Source organism: Mus pahari, chromosome 1, assembly GCF_900095145.1.
Source record: "Mus pahari chromosome 1, PAHARI_EIJ_v1.1, whole genome shotgun sequence".
NCBI classification, from domain to species: domain Eukaryota; kingdom Metazoa; phylum Chordata; class Mammalia; order Rodentia; family Muridae; genus Mus; species Mus pahari.
In genome coordinates this window covers 61,614,762-61,634,238 of record NC_034590.1, presented here as the reverse complement: position 1 = coordinate 61,634,238, position 19,477 = coordinate 61,614,762, and the positions used below count along the sequence as shown (strand labels likewise).

At 40.5% G+C, this 19,477-nt stretch overlaps 2 protein-coding genes across 5 annotated transcripts in view; one reads left to right on the top strand and one right to left on the bottom strand.

The window, feature by feature from the left end:
- Tmem126a (transmembrane protein 126A) overlaps positions 1 to 1,591 on the top strand; it is a 7,690-nt gene extending 6,099 nt beyond the window's left edge. Inside the window, exon 5 of the mRNA XM_021217130.2 lies at positions 1 to 1,591. This exon is cut by the window's left edge and continues 21 nt beyond it. Within this exon, the coding sequence (XP_021072789.1) occupies positions 1 to 196 (196 nt within the window). The 3' untranslated portion in view covers positions 197 to 1,591.
- A 1,018-nt stretch (positions 1,592 to 2,609) lies between these two features.
- Crebzf (CREB/ATF bZIP transcription factor) lies at positions 2,610 to 8,379 on the bottom strand. Of its 4 annotated transcripts, XM_021207398.2 has the most exons (4): positions 7,050 to 8,379; positions 6,760 to 6,837; positions 5,643 to 5,712; positions 2,610 to 3,940 (listed from the first exon to the last, which is right to left on the bottom strand). In XM_021207398.2, exons 1-2 carry the CDS (start codon positions 8,144 to 8,146, stop codon positions 6,822 to 6,824), a joined length of 1,113 nt encoding a protein of 370 aa, XP_021063057.1. In that variant the 5' UTR covers positions 8,147 to 8,379; the 3' UTR covers positions 2,610 to 3,940; positions 5,643 to 5,712; positions 6,760 to 6,821. The 4 variants fall into 4 exon arrangements, with proteins under 4 accessions (XP_021063057.1, XP_021063047.1, XP_021063064.1 ...); XM_021207388.2 differs by having other exon boundaries at positions 2,610 to 5,712; XM_021207405.2 differs by having other exon boundaries at positions 2,610 to 5,712; positions 6,760 to 8,379.
- Positions 8,380 to 19,477: the final 11,098 nt, after the last annotated feature.

The window sequence follows — 19,477 nt, the reverse complement described above, 5'->3', positions numbered from 1 at the left end:
CAGGTATGAATCAAGTCCCCTACCACAGAGGGGAAACATCTTCAATTACTGGATTACAGTTTCTAAGCCTGTCTTTAGAAAAATGTTATTTCCTACTTTACTTCAGACTGTGTTTGCATCCTATCTTGGGTCTAGACAATATAAACTCCTCATAAAGGCCCTTCAGTTACCTGAACCTGACTTAGAAATTCATTGATTTGAAGCAAATATGTACAACAAAAATAAAATGGTGAAAATAATCTGTCTACAACATTAAAAATACTTGACCGGCAATTAAAGACTACACACAAGGTAGAATAAAAGCTACCAAGGGGCATAGTTTTGAGGCTGGGAGTGTAAATTAGTGGCAGATTGACTATTTTAACATTGATGAGGCCCTGGGTTTAATCCCTAGCTCAACAAACAAAAATTAAGTTCTCTAGTCTGCCCAATGTTGTTTTTTATCCATTCCCAATACCACTCTTTCACACTAAAACATTTTGGTATAAAACACAAGAAGAAAAAATAACTACATAGCAATTATCAACACAATCTTCCCAAAGCCAAACAGGAAGGAAAAGTATTTTTTTCTTAATTTGGGATGTTTCCTCATAAAGGATAAATCGTCACCTGTATCCTTGGGCAGCTACAGAGTTAAGAAAGTTATCTTTGAAACTTCTACCTATTATGGGGTAGTTCTTCAGATTCTCAACACTTGAGCTCCCCCTTCCTGCCATGTCACTCATTTTATTTCTCTAGCACAGTACCAGCTTTACCCTTACCATCGATTGTTTTCTGAAGTATGTTCGTGGAGTCATTTCCTTAGATCATTTGTTTCTGAGCTGATCTACTGTACTCTTCCCAAGTGTTTCATACCCTTCTTGTTTAAACGACTCCTTTTTTGGAATTGGAATGAACACTGTCCAACAATTCCTATTATCACAAATATTTGCATTGTTAATATTATCCACAAGCATAGCTTCTCAAATCATGAAATGTGGATAGTCTCGGTAATACACATTAGATCAATTCTTCATAAAGCAAGCTAGTCACCACAGAGAAAAATACCAAAGTCTAAAACCATATTAAGTATGGTTTTTCACAGCACATCTTAAGTATTCCTTCTAAATACTGTGTCTTGTTGATTTAGAAAAGAGTTTTGGACTTGTTAAATAGGCTTTAATTGAAATAAAAAAATACCCAGACATGCCTAACAATTGGGAAGAAGAGGCAGAGCCATTCTCTCAGGTTTGAGGCTAGTAATGTCTAGTCCAATGCAAGACCCTTGTCTCCATCAACAAGGTCGCTACTAAAATTTTAGTCAAATTTAGCAGTTTTCAGAATGCTATGATTTGTTCTTTCAAAAAGCACATGAAATGTATTCTCTATCCAGTTTTTTAAAAGTGTAAGTATGAGGGAAGTTTCCAAGAGAAAAAAGTGTTTATTGTATCTTCCCCTGGGCTATTTATGTGATTTCTTTTGCTCTCTTTCTAGAGTTCCTAAGATTTAATATGCTTTACTTTTAACTGCAATGTGAAAATGTGCTTTGTATACGATTGCCTATTTTACAAGGAATAATAGCAAAAGCAAAGGCTTTCTGATACAAAGCTGCCCACCTACATTCTCACTTTTACTTAATGCATAATTCAATTGATAAAAGTAAAAATAATTTAATTACTATGTAATTAGATTTCTTAGGTAATGCAGATGGTGCATAATCAACTTAGTAATTCAAAATCCAGTGATATAACCAATCTGTTTGATAAGTGCAAACTGTTTACTATACTTACAACTGTCCCAGGACTTTACTCCTAACATGCTAGCTATAAATGTGTTTAATCTTTCCATCACAAAAGGATTCATGAACCTCTCTTCCCTCTGCCACATAGTCAAATCTTTTTTACTAGCAGAAATGGGCAACTAAGCAAAAAACGCTTAGCCTACTGCTACAAGTCTACCAAAAACACTGTTCAGAATGCAATTACATGACATGAACTATGAGTAACATCAAGACCTAAGGAAACTTAGTTCTTTGTAGCTCAGACCTAAGAATAGTGCCTCACTGAGGAAAATGGTTAAGATTTCTGTCTAGTTCAAGTAGACAAATGATTAAAAATACTTAGAATCTTGCAGTCTGCTGACTTAGGAGTAGTCAGACTCATTATATCTAAATATGTGTATATACACATTATTATTCAAGTCCAAACTCTTGTACTTAAGTAAGTCAGAAAGGTATAGGAACTTGATCCTAACAAAATGATACAAAATTTGGGGACACTTGTGCTACAGTAAAATTCAAATTGTTACACTGGCAGAATTACACTGTACTAAACATAGCAACTGTAACTATGAATTAGTTCTTACAAAAACATAATATAAAACAATAAAGGTGACTGGTTAAAAATTGAGCCCTTGGGGCTGGTGAGATGGCTCAGTGGGTAAGAGCACCCGATTGCTCTTCCGAAGGTCCGGAGTTCAAATCCCAGCAACCACATGGTGGCTCATAACCACCCGTAACAAGATCTGATGCCATCTTCGGGAGTGTCTGAAGACAGTTACAGTGTACTTACATATAATAAATAAATAAATAAATAAATCTTTAAAAAAAAAAAAAAAAAATTGAGCCCAAACATGATGGTATTTACATTCTTGTAGTGGCCTTGTTAATTCCTAAGTAAATGGGGGAGAACTAATCCAGAAGCACAATAAAAATATAAATATTAAGGTGGGTCTCAAAACTTAGAATTAACACAAAGATGGGGGGGAACACATGCAAATATTACCTATTCAATGTTGAAGAACCATTTTAGTTAAGAAAAATGATTTTATCTGTGAGCTCATAATCTCTACCTTCAAATTGCCTCAACCAGGTAACTGCTTATTATTAGTGAATTATCCACACTGTGTTTTATCAGAGTTGTAGTCTAGGAGGTCTGTACTCTAGGAGCATCAATCACTTTAAAGATTAGCCTGTGGAAATTCCCTTTACTTTACGGGCACTGAGCATGCCGACGAATACAAGAAAAAGAGCAACCCGATTGAATTTTGAGTAAATTAACTGCTTCCTACCATCTCCCTCTTCTATTTCCCAAGTGAACCAAAAAATAAAATAACTCAATCTAGACCAGAAGGAAGATGCATTAGCATATTCCAAATGATAAATGACTGGGTTCTAAGTGTTTTACTTATGAAATTAGCCCTTATCATCCAGAATATAAACATCCTTACAGAATACCACAGAAAATTTAACACAAAACAGAAACTATATCATTCATCAGAAACCTCAACACATTCAACAAGATCAAGTACTCAGAACATTGATAATGCCAAACACCACGATTGCACACATGCTCATGATGCCCTGAATTAGCACCCACACGTTATCTCAATCACCTTTTCAAAACATACAATCAATGCATCTATTTTAAGACACTAATCTTTTAGTTAAGGACTTTATTCTACTCAGCAGGGTGTCTGTCTTCCAAAGCGGCTCTTTCCATTCCAGAATACAAACTCATGAGGTTTGTGATCACTGCTAGCCTACTTATGTCATTCTAACCCACTAAGTCTAATTCCACAAAATGTCCTTGATTGTGTAAAAATCTAATGTTTCTTGATGAAACTCTTTAATTCTCTTCTCCAATGGTTACAATTTTTTAAAGTATGCGATAAATTTAGTGTTATTGCCATGAATAAAAAAAGAGGTGTAATTTTGTTCCAAAATTAACTTAGTCTCATGGATTTCTAATAAGTCTTTCAAGCATTCCAGAGAATCTTTTCATATCTCCATTTCTGGAAAGTGTAATCAGTATAGAAGTAATTTGGGACCTTGGAAATGGCATTCATGTTTTTCAGCAGATGCCAAATTTTTGACCGACATGGCTCCCACAATTACTGTTACCATCAGTCCAGTCAGTTAACAGGTTGTAGGAAAAGATTCGTTTTTGCAGATACTGCTAAGCTGTTTAAAGAGAAGAGAAAGAGATTAATTTAGCGAGTATGAAATGTACAGATATTTAAAATATTTTGAATACTTTGTTGGATATATCAGAGGTGTGACTACATTTTTTAACAAACATACTTTTTTAAGTATGGTTAAAAAAAGGACAAAAACTTAAGTCACTATGATAGAAATACTATGCCAATATGTGTTAGTCAATTAATGTATGAATATTAACTACCATAGGAAGACAGGTATTTAAAAGCTACATTTTAAGGTTTTCTATCATTTTTACATGGGTACAAATCAAAAATAAAACCTGAAACAGTTCTCCAAATTGTTCTCAACCATCACAGTAAATACACCCAAACCTGAAAATTTCAAAGCAATCTATTTTATATTTCAGAACTCTCTATTAAAATACTAATTATTCACAAGTTTTCTAAAAATAGTAAGACAACAGTTTTATATTAATCATAACTTTTTTAATTAACAAGTAGTGAACAGAACACTTAAGATACTGTTTACTACACACTGAAATAAACAACTGCTGTAAATTAAACCCAAACATTTACAGTAAAATGTGCTTACACATAAATATGATCAAATTTATTTAAAGCCCCTGCTAGGTCCTAAATACATGCAGTTACCATGTAAAAACAAGACCATGAGTTGATAAAAAAAAAAAAAAAGACAAAATCACTGTCACCAGAACTAGAAAAGAAACAATGAAATGGAAACAGAAACACAGTTAATAAGACATAGGGAACCTAAGAAAGCAGCTTTAAAAATAGGACACTCTAATCTTGCCACTGTAGAGAACTCTCCAATCTGCCATTTATAAAATGACAGCCTAATAAGACTCTGTACTTGGAATTTCAAAACATCCCAATTCAGAAACTAATTTTCCCCAAGCCCACACTTCAAATGCAGGAAAAGCACTGAGGTTAAGAAAACATTCCACAGAAATGGTATAGTTTTTAGGAAAACAAACTTACTACTTCCAGAACCTTTTGAAAAAGTCTATATTAACAACCATTTTTCCTATTTTCATCCATTACTTTCCAATATCATGTTAGAGATGAATAAATTCTTTGAGCCCATAACTGAAAGATCAACAAACCTGATTTTATTATGACACCATATTTGTCATTGGTTCTGCACAAAATTATATACAAAGAAATATATACAAAAATGTTCAAGTATTAAATTTCAATTCAAGGCTTCTGTTTCAAAAGCTACATTTAACATACTTCAGAAAGAGCACAAATTAGTCATTTCAAATAAATTTCCAACTACTTTTGGTTTCTATATCTATGTATATATATATGTGTTTATATAATTCATAGGCACTGAAATCCATGCAGCTGCATTGTGGGGCTTGTTCCTACCCTTGTAGAAGCAGGTCCGTCACTCCAAGTTGTGAGTTTGGCTACTACCCATTCATGCTCAAGTGCAGTAGATAATTTTACAAAATGTGATAGACTGAAAAACCAGAGACTAATTTAGGTCTCAAAATCATACTATCTAGCAACAAAACATTTACAGTTAGTTGTGCAAGAACAAGATTCCATTTCCATAACCAAGTAACAAAATAAAACATCTTACGTGTAGGATAACTTACATCTTTGGACTGCTGGAAAATACTTAATTATGAACATTTTAAAAATAAAAGACAGCAGAAGCCCTGATATTACCTCTGTTTCCTTATTTCTTATACTACCTTTTAAAATAAAAAAAGGAAATGTGGCAAGCAGCTGGTCCCATCTCTTCTGCCCCAATAGCTGTATCCACTTTAGCACAAAGAAAAACAAGGATGCTAAATACGTATATCCTTTATCAAACAGTGATGTTTCACAAAGAATTTAATGTCTCTTGCATTTCAGAGTAACAGAACACACACTTAGACAAGTGGACAATAAACAGTATTTTAAGGAAAGAAAGACTTCCGTCTTTGGAAAAACAGTATCAATCATATCATTAACTTAAACAAGTATTTTTAAATAGGACAAGTTTTAGAAATATGGAGAAAAGATTCTTTGTGAAGCCTCACTTTACATGTTTTCATTCACATTTCACAACCTTCAATATCTAATAATCATACAGAAATTTAGCCTAAATTTTAATACAACAAAAATACTTTCAACAATTTCTTCATACTCATTGATTAGTAATTACTGTGCTGGTCCTCAAAGAAACATTTCATTTATCATCTTCTAATTAAAACACAGAAATCTGATGGGTATGTTAATTTCCAACTTCTCAAGTGGTGAAATATTGGAGTCTTTAAATAGATTGTATTTCTGCATTTTCTACTGAAAACTATAAGGCATTCTTAAGTATTTTAGGAGATTTGTCATCTCCAGAAAAATACCTCATTTGCACATGCCTCAATACTTATTGTCAACCTCTGAAAAGTTGCTCTACAATTGGAATTCCAATTTGCACCTTGTACAACTCGGAACTTCCATTCAACTTCACCTGTTTGACTGTCTCCAAACTGTATCTCTATTAGCAGGTTTCAGTGTACAGTTGGAACCGATGTCATCCAAGGCCATGTCCACACTGGGGACAGAAGAGCTAGGTACACGCAACTCTGAACAAGGGGACACATTTAACAGCTATTTCAACCAGAAGCAACTTAAGTACATTAATGACCAGCACAAGTCTGTTTCCAGGGTGGACAAGGCCCAAATTAAGATTCCCCTCCCACCTTTCAAAAAGAAAAAAAACAAACAAACAAAAAAAGATATCACACACACACACACATTGAGATGTCTGCCCATTAAAGTAGGCTAAGCAGCAGAGCATGAGCGTTACGTGAAGAGATGGATCCTTACCAGGTTGTGAGGCGGGAACGACTGTTCTGAAACCCCTACAACGGAGCCTGGCAGGAAGGAAATCACCTAAAAAAGAAACTGTCAGAGAGATTTAATAGTCACAGGTTATCATTAGGAGTTGGTTACAGTGTCACATTCATGCTTTTAGCTAAACACTTAAAAGATTTAATATTACTTTTTTTTCCGCCTCTGAAATGCGTCCGGTGAAGATGTCCCACTAAGGTGTTTTACATGGTGTAAGGGAGTAGAAAGGGGTAAACGCGGATAAAGAGCAGATTACTTGACCCTACATTTTAAGAGACGACGACGCCTTCCGAGCGCACGCCGAGCAGAACTCCACCGACACCTTATCCTTGTCCACATGGAGACACACTCCTCCCGCCGCGTCGTCCTCTTCCAGCGGCTCCGGCGGCTGCTTCCCCACCGGCAGGGCGTAGTCGTGGTCGCCGGCGGGCGAGTCTCTGAAGAGGGAGGTGGTCAGCCGCAGTCCCACGCCGCTCAGCCGGCTCAGCAGGCGAGCCAGCCCGGTCTCGTTGGCCAGGACAGCCCGTAGGTAGCGACTCTCCTCCTGCAGTGCTTGCACGCGCTTGCCCAGCTCCCGATTCTCGGCCCGCAGCTCCTGGTTCTCGGCTGCCAGTCCCCGGACCCGACTCTCCAGCCCCATCACGTACTCCTTCTTCTTGAGCCGATTAAGACGGGCAGCGGCCGCCGCCGCCTTCCGGGGACTCTTGGTCGCCGCCTGGTTGCTGTCGTTGGCGCCACCGAGGCCTCCTCCGCCTCCTCCACCTCCCGGGGACTTTCTCCGCCTCTTCTCCCCGCCGCCGCGATCGCCGCCGCCGCCGCCGCTGCAGCCTCCGATGCCGTTCAACAGCCTCTGCAGCAAGTCAGAGAAGCGCTGCATCTCGGCGGCCGCGGTCTCGTCGTCGTCGTCGTCCCCCCTCAACAGGCCGCCGCTCTCCGAGCCTCCGCCGGACGAGGACAGGGGCCCCGGCGAGCTGAGCCCGGGCTCCAGGTGCCAATCCGGCTGCCGAGGGTCCAGCAGATCGGCCAGCTCCAGCCCGGAGAGAAAGTCCATGTCCTCCGACTCTTCCTTGGGGACCATGGCGATCGCGTCCTCCTCCTCCTCCTCCATCTTCACGGGCGAGGGCGAGGGCGCGGGCGCGCGCACGGCCACGCTGCCGCGGCTCCCCCTCCGGGGCTCCGGCTCGCCCCCGTCCCCGTGAGGTTGCTCGCGGTCAGGCGAGCCGGGCCTCGGCGTCTCCGCCCCCGCGGCTGCCCCGCTCGGCTCCCGGGGCGGCGCGCGCGAGGCGGGCGTCTCCCGGCTGTCGCGGCGGCTCGGGAAGTCGCGGCCCGAGGCTGCCAGCAGCTTGGTCAGGCTGTGCCTCATGGGGTTGAGCGGCGGGCCCGGGTAGGCCGCAGCCCCTCGGACCCCGGGCCCCCCGCGCTCACAGCCACGGCGCCCGGCCGACCGCCCGCAGGCGCGGGGAGAGGTCCGAGTGGCCTCCGGCGGCCGCCCAGCCCCCCGCACGAGGCGGGGGGGAAGGCAGTGGAAGCGCGAAGCGGCGAGGCCCGCGGGAGGACTCGGCCGCGCCACCCAGACAGCGGCCTGGCCGGAAGTTACTCTCTGCCCACCCCGCCCACAAAAACGCGCTTCTCTCCGGCCAGAGTATCGCGAGATCCCGAGTGCTTTCGAGGTGCGGTAACTCCGGCTTTGCGGTGATGTCATAGGAGCAGCGGGCAAAACACAATAAAACCTAGTTCCCACCCCCTCATTCTTCGGTACTACCCCGGTACCACGCTCCTCGATCCAATACTTGACATCTAGACATATTTGACGTAGCTATATAAAAAACTGTTTGTGAACGCTTTTATTTTTACTGTTTCTCTCTAAACTGCAAGCAAAACTGCACGCATATGGAAATAGTCCCCGGTAAAACAAAAGACCTCAACTCGGAAGTGTTACCAGAGTCAGAAACGCAGCCACGGACTGACACTAACTCCCCAGGCGACATTCAGAGGTCCTTAGTCTCAGAAAATGATCTTTCGTCATACTATTACTGCTGTTATTGTCATTATTACATCATTTTTATTTTATCATTTGTTTTTGCAACAAGGGTCACTTGCAGAGTTAGCTCGTTTGCCAAGAGTGGGTGGTTGGTTGGTTTACTGGTCTCTTGTTTTGCTGGTTTTTGTTTTCTTTTGTCAAGCCATGGCAGTTACTTAGGCTTTTTCCGTTTTTAAAATACCAGCTTCTTGAAAAGACCAAGTCTTGAACAGAACACCACTTTTTATTCAATGAGTTCGTGCTCGTAGCACTGATGTAACGAATTCTTCTTTTAAGCCTCACTACACATTGGGCCAATAGTGCCGGGGGAAGGGCTTCTGCAACCACCACAGCAAACAAAGTAATGTAATTGAGTTTAACACACTCAGTAGTCAGTGTTGATTCAAACTTCAAGAGTATGATCCTGGAGTTCTTTATTTTAGGCATTTTTAAACAAAGCACTGTTTGGTGGCAGAGTTTCCTGGTGGTAATCGAGTGTATGCAACAATATGACCTGACCACCATGAAACTCTATGTAAAGTATGCACGACATCTTCCATAAAGACAAATGTCTTAGGGTTTCCATTGCTGTGAAGGGACAGCATGACCAAGGCAACTCTTACACAAGGACAACATTTAACTGGGGCTGGCTTACACTCTCAGAGGTTCAGCCCATTATCATCATGGCAGGAAGCAGAGCAGAGTCCAGGCAGGCTCCATTTCCTCTATGGAAGGAACTCAGAGTTCTGCGCCTTGATCCCCAGGCGAGTAGGAGGAGTGTCTCAAAGCCCACTCTGACACTGACACACCTCTTTCAACAAGGCTACACCTATTCTAGCAATGCCACACCTCCTAATAGTACCAATTCCCGATCTAAGCATATTCAAACCATCACAATGGATTTTATAGATTGGCAGAGAAAAACAAGCTCAAATTAAGGGTCTAGGGGAGGATCCGTTGTGGTCTCTGCCACACAGTGTAAATGTTACCAGGCTATTTTTGCTCCCAGCTTTCTGGGTGGTGTCTCTTTGAAGAGACAACAATGTGTATTTAATATTTCTGGTTCCCCTAACACTTATCTGTGAGCACAAGGATTTCCGTGCCTCCTACACATTTAATTACTTTTACTCTTAACTCTTCCAGGATAAACACACACTAATTTTGTGTGGCCATGTTTGAAAATGATGTCTAATTGAGTGGCAGACAAAGTGGTGAATCAGAGAAAGATCTGACAGAGTAGGTCGGAGATAGAATACACCCAACTCTCAGGAAAATAGCACAGGAACAGAATCAACTTAAAAGAGCAGCGCAGAGAGAAAGAGAGGAGGCAGTTTTGCTGAAAGAGTTTTAGAGAGACAGGTTGCAGGTGAGCCAGAAAATGAGAAGGAACCAGAAGAGTAGAACAGATCGCCAGAGTTAGTATGAAGCCAAGCAGAGCAATCCAGTCAGCTGAGAGAAGCCAGTTCTATTCTGTCAGCTTGGAGAAGAGTTTGGGCCGGAACACTGGGGTTGAAACAGAAAGCCAGAGTTCAGAAAGACCTAGAAGGGGTGAGTTTATTAAACAGTAAGTCTCTGAAATGAGAATTACATCTGGTGAATAAAAGATCAGGATGATCAGGAACGTGTTTCCTAAGGAGGTGTTTAAGACGAAATCCAAAGTGGGCACCTGAAAGGAAGACAAATGAGCCACAAGAAGAGAAATAGTGTGCAACAGACATCTCAGCATCTGTGATATCGGCAAATGAACTAAGGATGTGATTACACATGCACAAGAACGTCATGGGCACTCTGACTGTCATTACAATCCTCTTTAGCTTGTAGCAAGCAAGCAATACAACATGAAAATCAATGAATGGCAGGCAGCAGATCAATATTTTCTTTGTTAGCATTCTTTGTTTTCCCATGACACAATCTTTTTTTCCCTACCGTGAGATCTTTAGTCCTTCAACAATAGACTTCTCAGTTTGGAGAAGACTGTGAACTCCTCTCTGAGACATATATATATATATATATAATTTTCATTTGGGAAACTAAAAGACGAAGATGGTATCAAACCTTGATGGACTCTAAGAAGACTTCAGCCGGTTATAAGGGAGGTAATGATTGTTAAGGACGTGGTCCCATCCCTCCTAATCCCTCAACCCTACATGAAAAATGGGATTTTTACAATGCTAGTATACTTGAAATAGGGCTGTTATGGTGAACACGTATCACTAGTGTCCTTATATAATGTAAGGCTGGCAACATCACTCAGCAGGAAAAGATTCTTGCTGTACAAGCCGAGTGACTGTGTCCAATCCCCCAAAACCACAGGAAGGTAAAAGGAGAGAACCAACCATGCAAAGTTGGTTCTTGACCTTTGCCTGCACACTGTAACACAGGCAACTCCCCCATGCATATCACACACACACACACACACACACACACACACACACTAAAACAAAAACAAAAGTCTTTCATTTGTAATAAAAACTTTAAATAAGCTGGGTGTGGTGGCTCACGCCTTTAATCCCAGCACTTGGGAGACAGAGGCAGGCAGATTTCTGAGTTCAAAGCCAGCCTGGTCCACAAAGTGAGTTCCAGGACAGCCAGGGCTATACAGAGAAACCCTGTCTCGAAAAACCAACCAAACAGACAAACTTTAAATAAGAAAATAAGAATAAAAACATTTTTGAGATTTGGGACTTAGTTGGTAAAGTCTTTGTCTAGCACTTGCATCACCCTTGTTTGATCTTCAGAATCATAGAAATGGGGCAAGGTGGGGCACACCCGAAGTCCTGCATGGAAAGGGTTAAGGCAGAAACACCAAAGCTTCAGGGCCAGATTTGGTTATATAGCAAATTTAAAGCCAACCGGCTACATAAGACTATCAAAGAAGGGGAAGGGGGTTGAGGAAGAGGAAGAAAAAAAAAAGGCAGAGTAGGAGGGAGGAGGAAGCAAGGCAAACAGTGAAGAAGACACAATACAAAAATACAGCAGGGAGAAGCTGACTAGATAACTGGGGCATCGTGTTTGTAAGTCAAAAGTGCTAAAAGTTGCCAGCAAACAAGAAGAGACTGAGTCTAGAAAGAAGTCTACCCTGCAGCCATGGGAGTTAGCACAGCCTTGCCTACAGCTTGATTTCTGAGTTTAGCTTCTGGAATGGAGGCAATACATTTCTGTTGTTTTAAACTGAGTTTTTGTCATTGATTATAGCAGCCATGTGGTAAAACTGGAATATGAAAAGAAGCCCAAATATGTGTGTGTGTGTGTGTGTGTGTGTGTGTGTGTGTGTGTGTGTGTGTAAGGGGATCAGCAATGTGACTCTGGTATTCTCAAGGGGTTTAGTCAGATTTGGGGAAAGATCCAAAGGTTTGACTGGGGCTTGATGTTACACCTGTGAGGGGGTTCATTCTCATAAGCCAACCGGCTGGGCGTCTGGAGACTCTTGTTCTTCCCCACTGTGGGACTCTCCAAATAATTGCAAGAGTACCTATATGGCATAGGGCTTTCACTGTCCAGAGCGAATGGCCCAAGTGACCAGAAAGGATGCAGCAAAGCCATTTATGATGTAGGTGCAGAGGTAAGGCACTCAAGAAGACCCTCTAACACTGTTCTATTAGGGCCTCCACTTACTGAGCCTTCCAAACCCATGTAGCCAGCAAGGAATCTGGCAAATGCACTTTGCTTTTGTGGGCGTGTTGGTTTGCTTGCTTTCACCTTTACATTTACAATACAGGATCCCCAAGGTTAGAAGGGGGATTGATGCCAATGGTAAATGCCAATGTAGCAGATCATCCATAAAGACCACAGTGACTACATTGATACATTTCCTAAGGAAGATCCCAGACAGCAGAGTGTGCAGCCGAGTCACATGTAAGAGGTTTCAGTACAGAAAGAAGAGTACATATATTACAAAGACCAAAGTGCTCATTTCATGTTTGTTTTTCCATTTATCAATAACCCATAAATTATGAGGGGCAGAAAGAGCAGAAGGGGCCACGACTGGTTCTCAGTGGAAGAACCAGGTCAGTAACAGTATCTAGCAAGCAGATTTTCTGAAACCTTTCCATTGATGAAGCCCTTTTGTGGTATGTCTCTCCATCAGTGAAGACCCATTGTTGCTGCTGATGGCAGAGGGGAGAACATGTTGCTACTGATAGCAGAGGGGTAAACAGTATAGAAGTCAAGCCCAAATAGTTGGAAGGGTGCAAATGATGCTTGTCTTGTCATCACAGCAAAGTCCTTCCTTCTAGAGTCGATGCCATCTCACGGTCCATTCTAAATGTTGCTTTCTCCAAAAATGCCAAAGTGGATGTGGTGGTGCATGTCTTTAATCCCAACAACTGGGATCCAGAGGTAGGCAGATCTCTACGAGTTCAAGGGCATCCTGGTCTACATAGTAAGTTCCCAAGCTACATAGTAAGACAATGTCTCAAATGAGAGAGAGAGAGAGAGAGAGAGAGAGAGAGAGAGAGAGAGAACAAGAAAAGAAACTCCAGAACTTTCCAATGTTCTTTATATGCAGAAAATCTTAAATTAGACATAAGGTGAAAATAATAACATACCGATTCCCTATGGGCCCATCATCCATATTTAGAAATATAGGGCCTCACTTGCTTCACCCTCTTGCTCATTTTGTTGAGAAATTTTAGAATAAATCATAGGAACCACAACTACATGTGCCACTGGACATTTTTTCTTATAAGGCTATTTTAGTTCCATAACTACAACACCGTGACTATAACTAATAAAGTCATTATGGACCTTATCCTGGTGCTGAGGAGAACATGGGCCTTTGTGTGTGCTAAGCCAATGCTCTATTACTGAACTACTTCCAGGCCTCTTTGATTTCTTGATATTTAAACTCCTTCCTTTTTCAACTGTGTTGCAGCTAACTTGCCCCAATCAAGGCCTTCAATTCCACACATCAGTCCATTTGATTTGTCTTAAGTTCCTTTTAACCCAGAACAGCACTTCTCCCATTTCCCCATTGCCACTTGTTGGGAACCAGTTGCATTGTCCTGTCCAATAATACACATTTTAGATGTGCTTGCTTGTGAAATCACTTTACCTCTCCCACTATCTATTCCCCCCTCCATCGAAACAGGAAGTTAGTTTCCTGGGCCAGAATCATTTTCTGAAGATTCAGAATCCTTGGAATATGTTCTGGGTAGTGTTGCTCTGCTATGTGGACTGCACATATTGGAAGTACACAATGCCTAATGTTTTCTGGCCAGTGTTTTCTAATGATGGTCAGTGGCCGGCTTATAGAATTCTCCACTAACCTTTCCCTCTTTTCTCTCCCCTTTCCTCCTGCTCTCTCTCTTCTCACCTCTCCTTACAGGATCTTGCTATGTAGCCCAAGCTAGCCCAGAATTCACTCTAGGTAGCCCAGAATGAACTCAATCATGAGATTGTCTTGCCTTTACATCCCAAATCTGAGTCTTGGGGCCAAGTATAAGCACATGGAACAATGTTAAGTTTATTAATCCTTATTCAGTGTTAGATTACTTCTCTACAAGTTGTAAGGTTATACACACACACACACACACACACACATATATATATATATAATATGTGTGTATATATATGTATATATATACACATTCATACATATATATATTCTTTTTATGTGCTATTGAACACTACTTTGTATCATCATACATGAGCTGTTTTTTTCTTTAAAATACAGGGAACAGGAAAAGTAGACTAAATGTCTACTCAATTCCCTTTAATAGTCAATTTTCAGAGAAATAAGTTAGAAGACCTATGATTATTTTATTTATTTTTGTCTTTGTTATTGTTTGACTCTGGTTTTCTTCCTTCCTCTTTCTGTCTATTGTGATGAATTCATACTTGTAAAAAGCTCCTATATTTCACTCAATATTATTATTTTGATAATCAAATTACTCTTTGGCCATTGAGATCCACTCTAATGTTGGTCTTCGCTTTCTAAAAACAACATCAGTGTCTGTTTCTACTGCACCTAGATGGTTCAGGGTCATAATGCTCTTTTTCTGTCCAGCCACAGTATCAGCCTCTCTTCTAAGAGGAGGTATTTAGAAATAGTTTTTAGCAGTCACACACATGGCCTTAGGGATCTTCACAGCACTGGGTTGCCTTTGCCTTCAGGCATTCAATTGATGAAGCTAAGAAATAAGTATTGGTAAAAGAAAGATATTGTGAATTTAGAATACTACTTATTTGAATTTAAGACTAAAAGATCTTTAAACTTCTTTTATATCTGCCTTCAAGCACTAAAAGTTTTGTTCCTTAACAACATTACCATATCTTTTTTTGCTGTAACTGAAATAGATGTAGTTGTTTTGGCATTCCCACTAACCACTAGTCCTAATGAATACAACTGGCAATGACCTCCTTGCAGTTCCATTTCCATTAGAATATGTTCATTAAGAACATTCATTTAAAATGCCATTTCTAGAGTTGTTAGGAGAGTTTATCTCTCTCCATATTTACACCTATGTAAAATTCATGCCTGGTTCTGTTTATATTTGTATTACTCAAAATTTTAGTTCTCTTGTTTTCTCTCTACCCAGATACTCTTTCTTTAAGATCACTCTGGGGTTGGAGGGGAGGGGGAGGACAGGGCTGAATGAAGGAATCAGACGTTCCATGGCCGTCTAACACTTTTAACCATTGAATGTTTTTTTCTTTTCTGAGACCAGAGGTTCTCAGCCTGTGGGTTACAACCCCTTTGGAGGCTGAGGTACCCTTCAGAGGACTCACATATCCAGTATCCCTCATATCAGATATTTGCATTATGATTAATAACTGTAGCGAAATTTAAGTTATGAGGTAGCAGTAAAAATGACTTTATGGTTGGGGCCACCACAACTTGAGGAACTGTATTAAAGGGTCACAGTATTAGGGAGACTGAGAACCACTGTCTTAGACAATCTGTACTTTCTACTTCTAAGATGTTACTACACAATTCATTTCTAGAAAAAGCCTTTTCTCATTCCTCCTAGATTAGGTGTGGAGACCGTGTGTGCTTTCCCATTCATCGGGTTCGTGAACATTCTTTCTCATCTGTTGGCAGCAAATTCAATGATAATAAGATCTTATTTGCATTGTATCCCAGGACTTAATGCAGTGCCTGGCCTAGAATAGATAACAAGAAGCAATCTATTAGATGGATACAATGTAGGAAGACTGAAAGACGATAATAGCTTAGCTTGCCCTGCCTCTGCCGACATCCCTCTGCTAGAGCAAAAAGAAAAACCACTATCCAAAGTCTAAAAGACAGCATATGAGAAATGACTTGCATCCCTAAAATCCAAGGTTATAACAGGATAGAAGATATAAAATATAAACCCATGCAGCCATAATCATCTGAATTTTGATAAAGATGCCAAAAATATACATTACAAAATGAATAACCTCTTCTGAAACAAATGGTGCTGAGAAAAACCAGATATATACATGTAAAAGAATGAAGCTGAATCTTTATCCCTCACTGTGTGTAAAAATCAACTGGAAATGGATCAAAAGTCTTAAAGTAAAACCTGAAACTTCGAACCATTAGAGGGAAAGGCAGGATAAACATATTTCAAGATATAGAGAAGGCCTTTCTGGATAGGACCCCAGTTGTTCAGGAAATGACGCTAACAACTGGAAAATGGGATCACACGAAATTAAAATTATTCTACCCAGCAAAAGAAATAATCAGGTGAAGAGACACCCTACAGCATTGGAGGGAAACCTTTGTTAGTTATACATCTGGCATAGAATTAGCACCTAGTACATATGACGAACTCCTAAAACTAGGTAAGAAATCAAACAACTCAATCAACAAATGGGCTAATAAGTGGAATAAAAATGTCCAATAAACATATGCAAGTATGTCCAGTATCACTGGCCATTAGAGAAAAGCAAATTATTCTACAGTGAAATTGCATCTCACTCTAGTCAGGAAAACAGGCAGTAAAATGGCATCAATCCTTGTAAGGATACGGACAGTAGAAACCACAGGCACTGTGAGGAGGAGGTACACCACGTAAATCTGTACGGAGTTTCTCCTAAAACTTAGGAGGTTTATCTTATAACCTAGCTATTTCTGTGTATCTACCAAAGGACTCCAAGTCATATCGTGGGAATATTGTTATAACTATGATTTTTGTAGCACAGTTCACAATAGCTAGGTTATAGATCCAATCAGGGTACCCATCAGTATAGGAACGGACAAAAAGTAATGTACATAAACAGAATGAAACTCTTTTTTTAGCCATAAAGGACAACAAAGTTGTGTTATATGGGACAATAGAAATGGCTGGGGATAATCATATTATGCAAAGTACGTTAGTTTCAGAAAGACAAAAGTTTTGTGTTTTCTTTCATTTGTCACTTCTAAATTTTATACAGATACATAAAATCATATATGTATATGCATATGTTAAACATACATGTGACACAAAAGTAGAAGTGTAAATGTCTAGGACTAAAAGGGAACAATAGGAGTAGAGTGGGGAGATGGGAAATATGCTCAAGGAACACTGTCCACCTGCATGAAAGCAGTCCTTGTAATACATTATCATGTACAGTGGATGCACACCAGTGAAGGTAAGTATATAAAATCCAAGCTTTCATAAAATGTGAAGATCCATGAGAAAAGACAATGACATTCAAGTCTCTAAATGTAAGAGAGAGATGCTAGGTTCTAGGAGGCACTCTTTGGTGTACAGAAAGATTTTGTGATTTTCCATATGCTATTGAACATTTGTGAGAGTTGCAGCTTCCAGCTCAGTGACCTGACCCAGATCTGTCAGGATTGCTCCAAAATAGATTTTGCCTGCCTAGTTGGAGAAAGAAAATTCTGCAGGCCTTAAATAATTTACATAGAAATGGAGCCTACTGGAAATTAGGCAGACCTGCAGAAGATTCTTTCACTTTAAGTTACACATATTTATTTTAAATGTTATCTTTTGGATTTGTAAGGTGGTGTATGGTTCAAAAATCAAAAGACATAAAAGTTGTCCAGACCGAGAAGTTTCATTCCAAATCTTATTTCTGACAACTTCATTTCCCTATGGCCCGCTACACCACTAATAACCACTTTCATTGGTATATATTCAATATATATTTGTATGTCTAGAAATAAATTGTTTTCATAGCTTCCTATCTTTTCCCCAGGACATGAGATATTTTATATTATATTGTTTCACCTACCCAAATGTATCCTGAAGATATTTATATAACAAAGAGCTTTTAAACAAAATTTCACCACAGTTGTGTTGAATCTAAAAAGGTAAAGTTACCTGCTTGCTCTTTAATGCTGTTTAAGCCATTTCTAATTAATTGTTTGCTGCTATAATGATGCACTGAATATATAATCTTATGTTGGCTTTCCATCACTATAACAAATGCTGAGACAGTTGGCTGATAAGGGGGAGAGCTTTATTTTCACTTACAGTTTTGCAATTTTAGTTCACGATTACTTAGCCCCCTTGCTGTGGGGACTGGCAGTGTATCATGTCTGGAGCACACAGAAGAGCAAGGTGACCCACCTCATGGTCAGAGAGCAAAGAAAGAGGGACTGCCCGGGATCTCACAGTCCCCTCCAGGAGCAAGTGACTTAAGGACCTTCTCTTAAGCCCCAAGTCCTAAAGTCTTCCCAATGGTGATCCCTCTGGGGACCAAGCTTTGGCACATGGGCATGTGGACATTTAAGATCCAAACTGAACTAAACCTTCAACAGGAAAGAGAAAATTATTTTAGATGAGACCACAGAAGAGTGGGTCAGAATGTGGATGAGAACAATCTGGCAACTGGCAAAGGCCACTGTCCCCCTGTGGGCCTGTGGAGTTGGGGCTTGTGGGATATCAAAATCAATTAGATGTGTCGTGAATGACAGACAGGTTTTTCAAGGGGAAGTTTGTCTTGGTTTGTTTTACAAGTGGAAAGTGCTTTGTTCTTGAATTTTTCCAAGGGAGATGCTCACCAAGTAGTGAGGTTCAGCTGCACAGCCCAGGTCATTAGGCTTAAGATGCTTAGAGCATTTAGAAGATATCAGTGAGTTCTTAGGAAGATGGAAAATAACTGCAAAAGCCTACTCTTAGCCAGTGGTCCACATTCTGATAACTGTTTTCAAGATTTATACTTAAATTTCTTTAAAAAGTACTCCCTGACCAGCATGGATGTGGGAACGTAAGTGGATACCGTACACCAGAGACCGTTAGTGGCCCATTAAACATTCATCCCCCTTCATTCTAGATCTTCCCAGGACATAGCGCGAATTAGCCTCATCCCCATCACAGTGGTATAACCTGATTCATCTGAATTCATCATGGCAACATGACCTCTGGAAACGCGTGGCTGAAGTATTTCCAGATGGCCTGGTTTGGGACAATGGACGCTGGAAGACACGCCAACTGGTTCGGTAGGTATTAGGGAGAGAAGTAAGAGGTACAGTCCTTTTTCCTTGTGCCCTAATGGTTAGATCTTAAAGGTCTGCTCAGTCTTGTAGTGGGGAAGGTAGATTCACTTGGTCAGGACCCTGACCCAGCCACTCCATAGGTAGCTTGGTGAGAGAGGGCTTGGTAGAACAATAGGCACTGGTGCCAGGGCTCCTTCTAAGACTTTTTCCCTAAACCTCAATAGAATGGAGCTGTGGAGATGTAGGTTTTTTCCACCCACCCTTTCCGAAGGACTAACCTGAATTCAGTTCTCACTGAG

What these genes read in the sequence shown, in the direction of transcription:
- Crebzf (XM_021207388.2), bottom strand. Translation starts at nt 8,146, where the DNA reads ATGAGGCACAGCCTGACCAAGCTGCTGGCAGCCTCGGGCCGCGACTTC.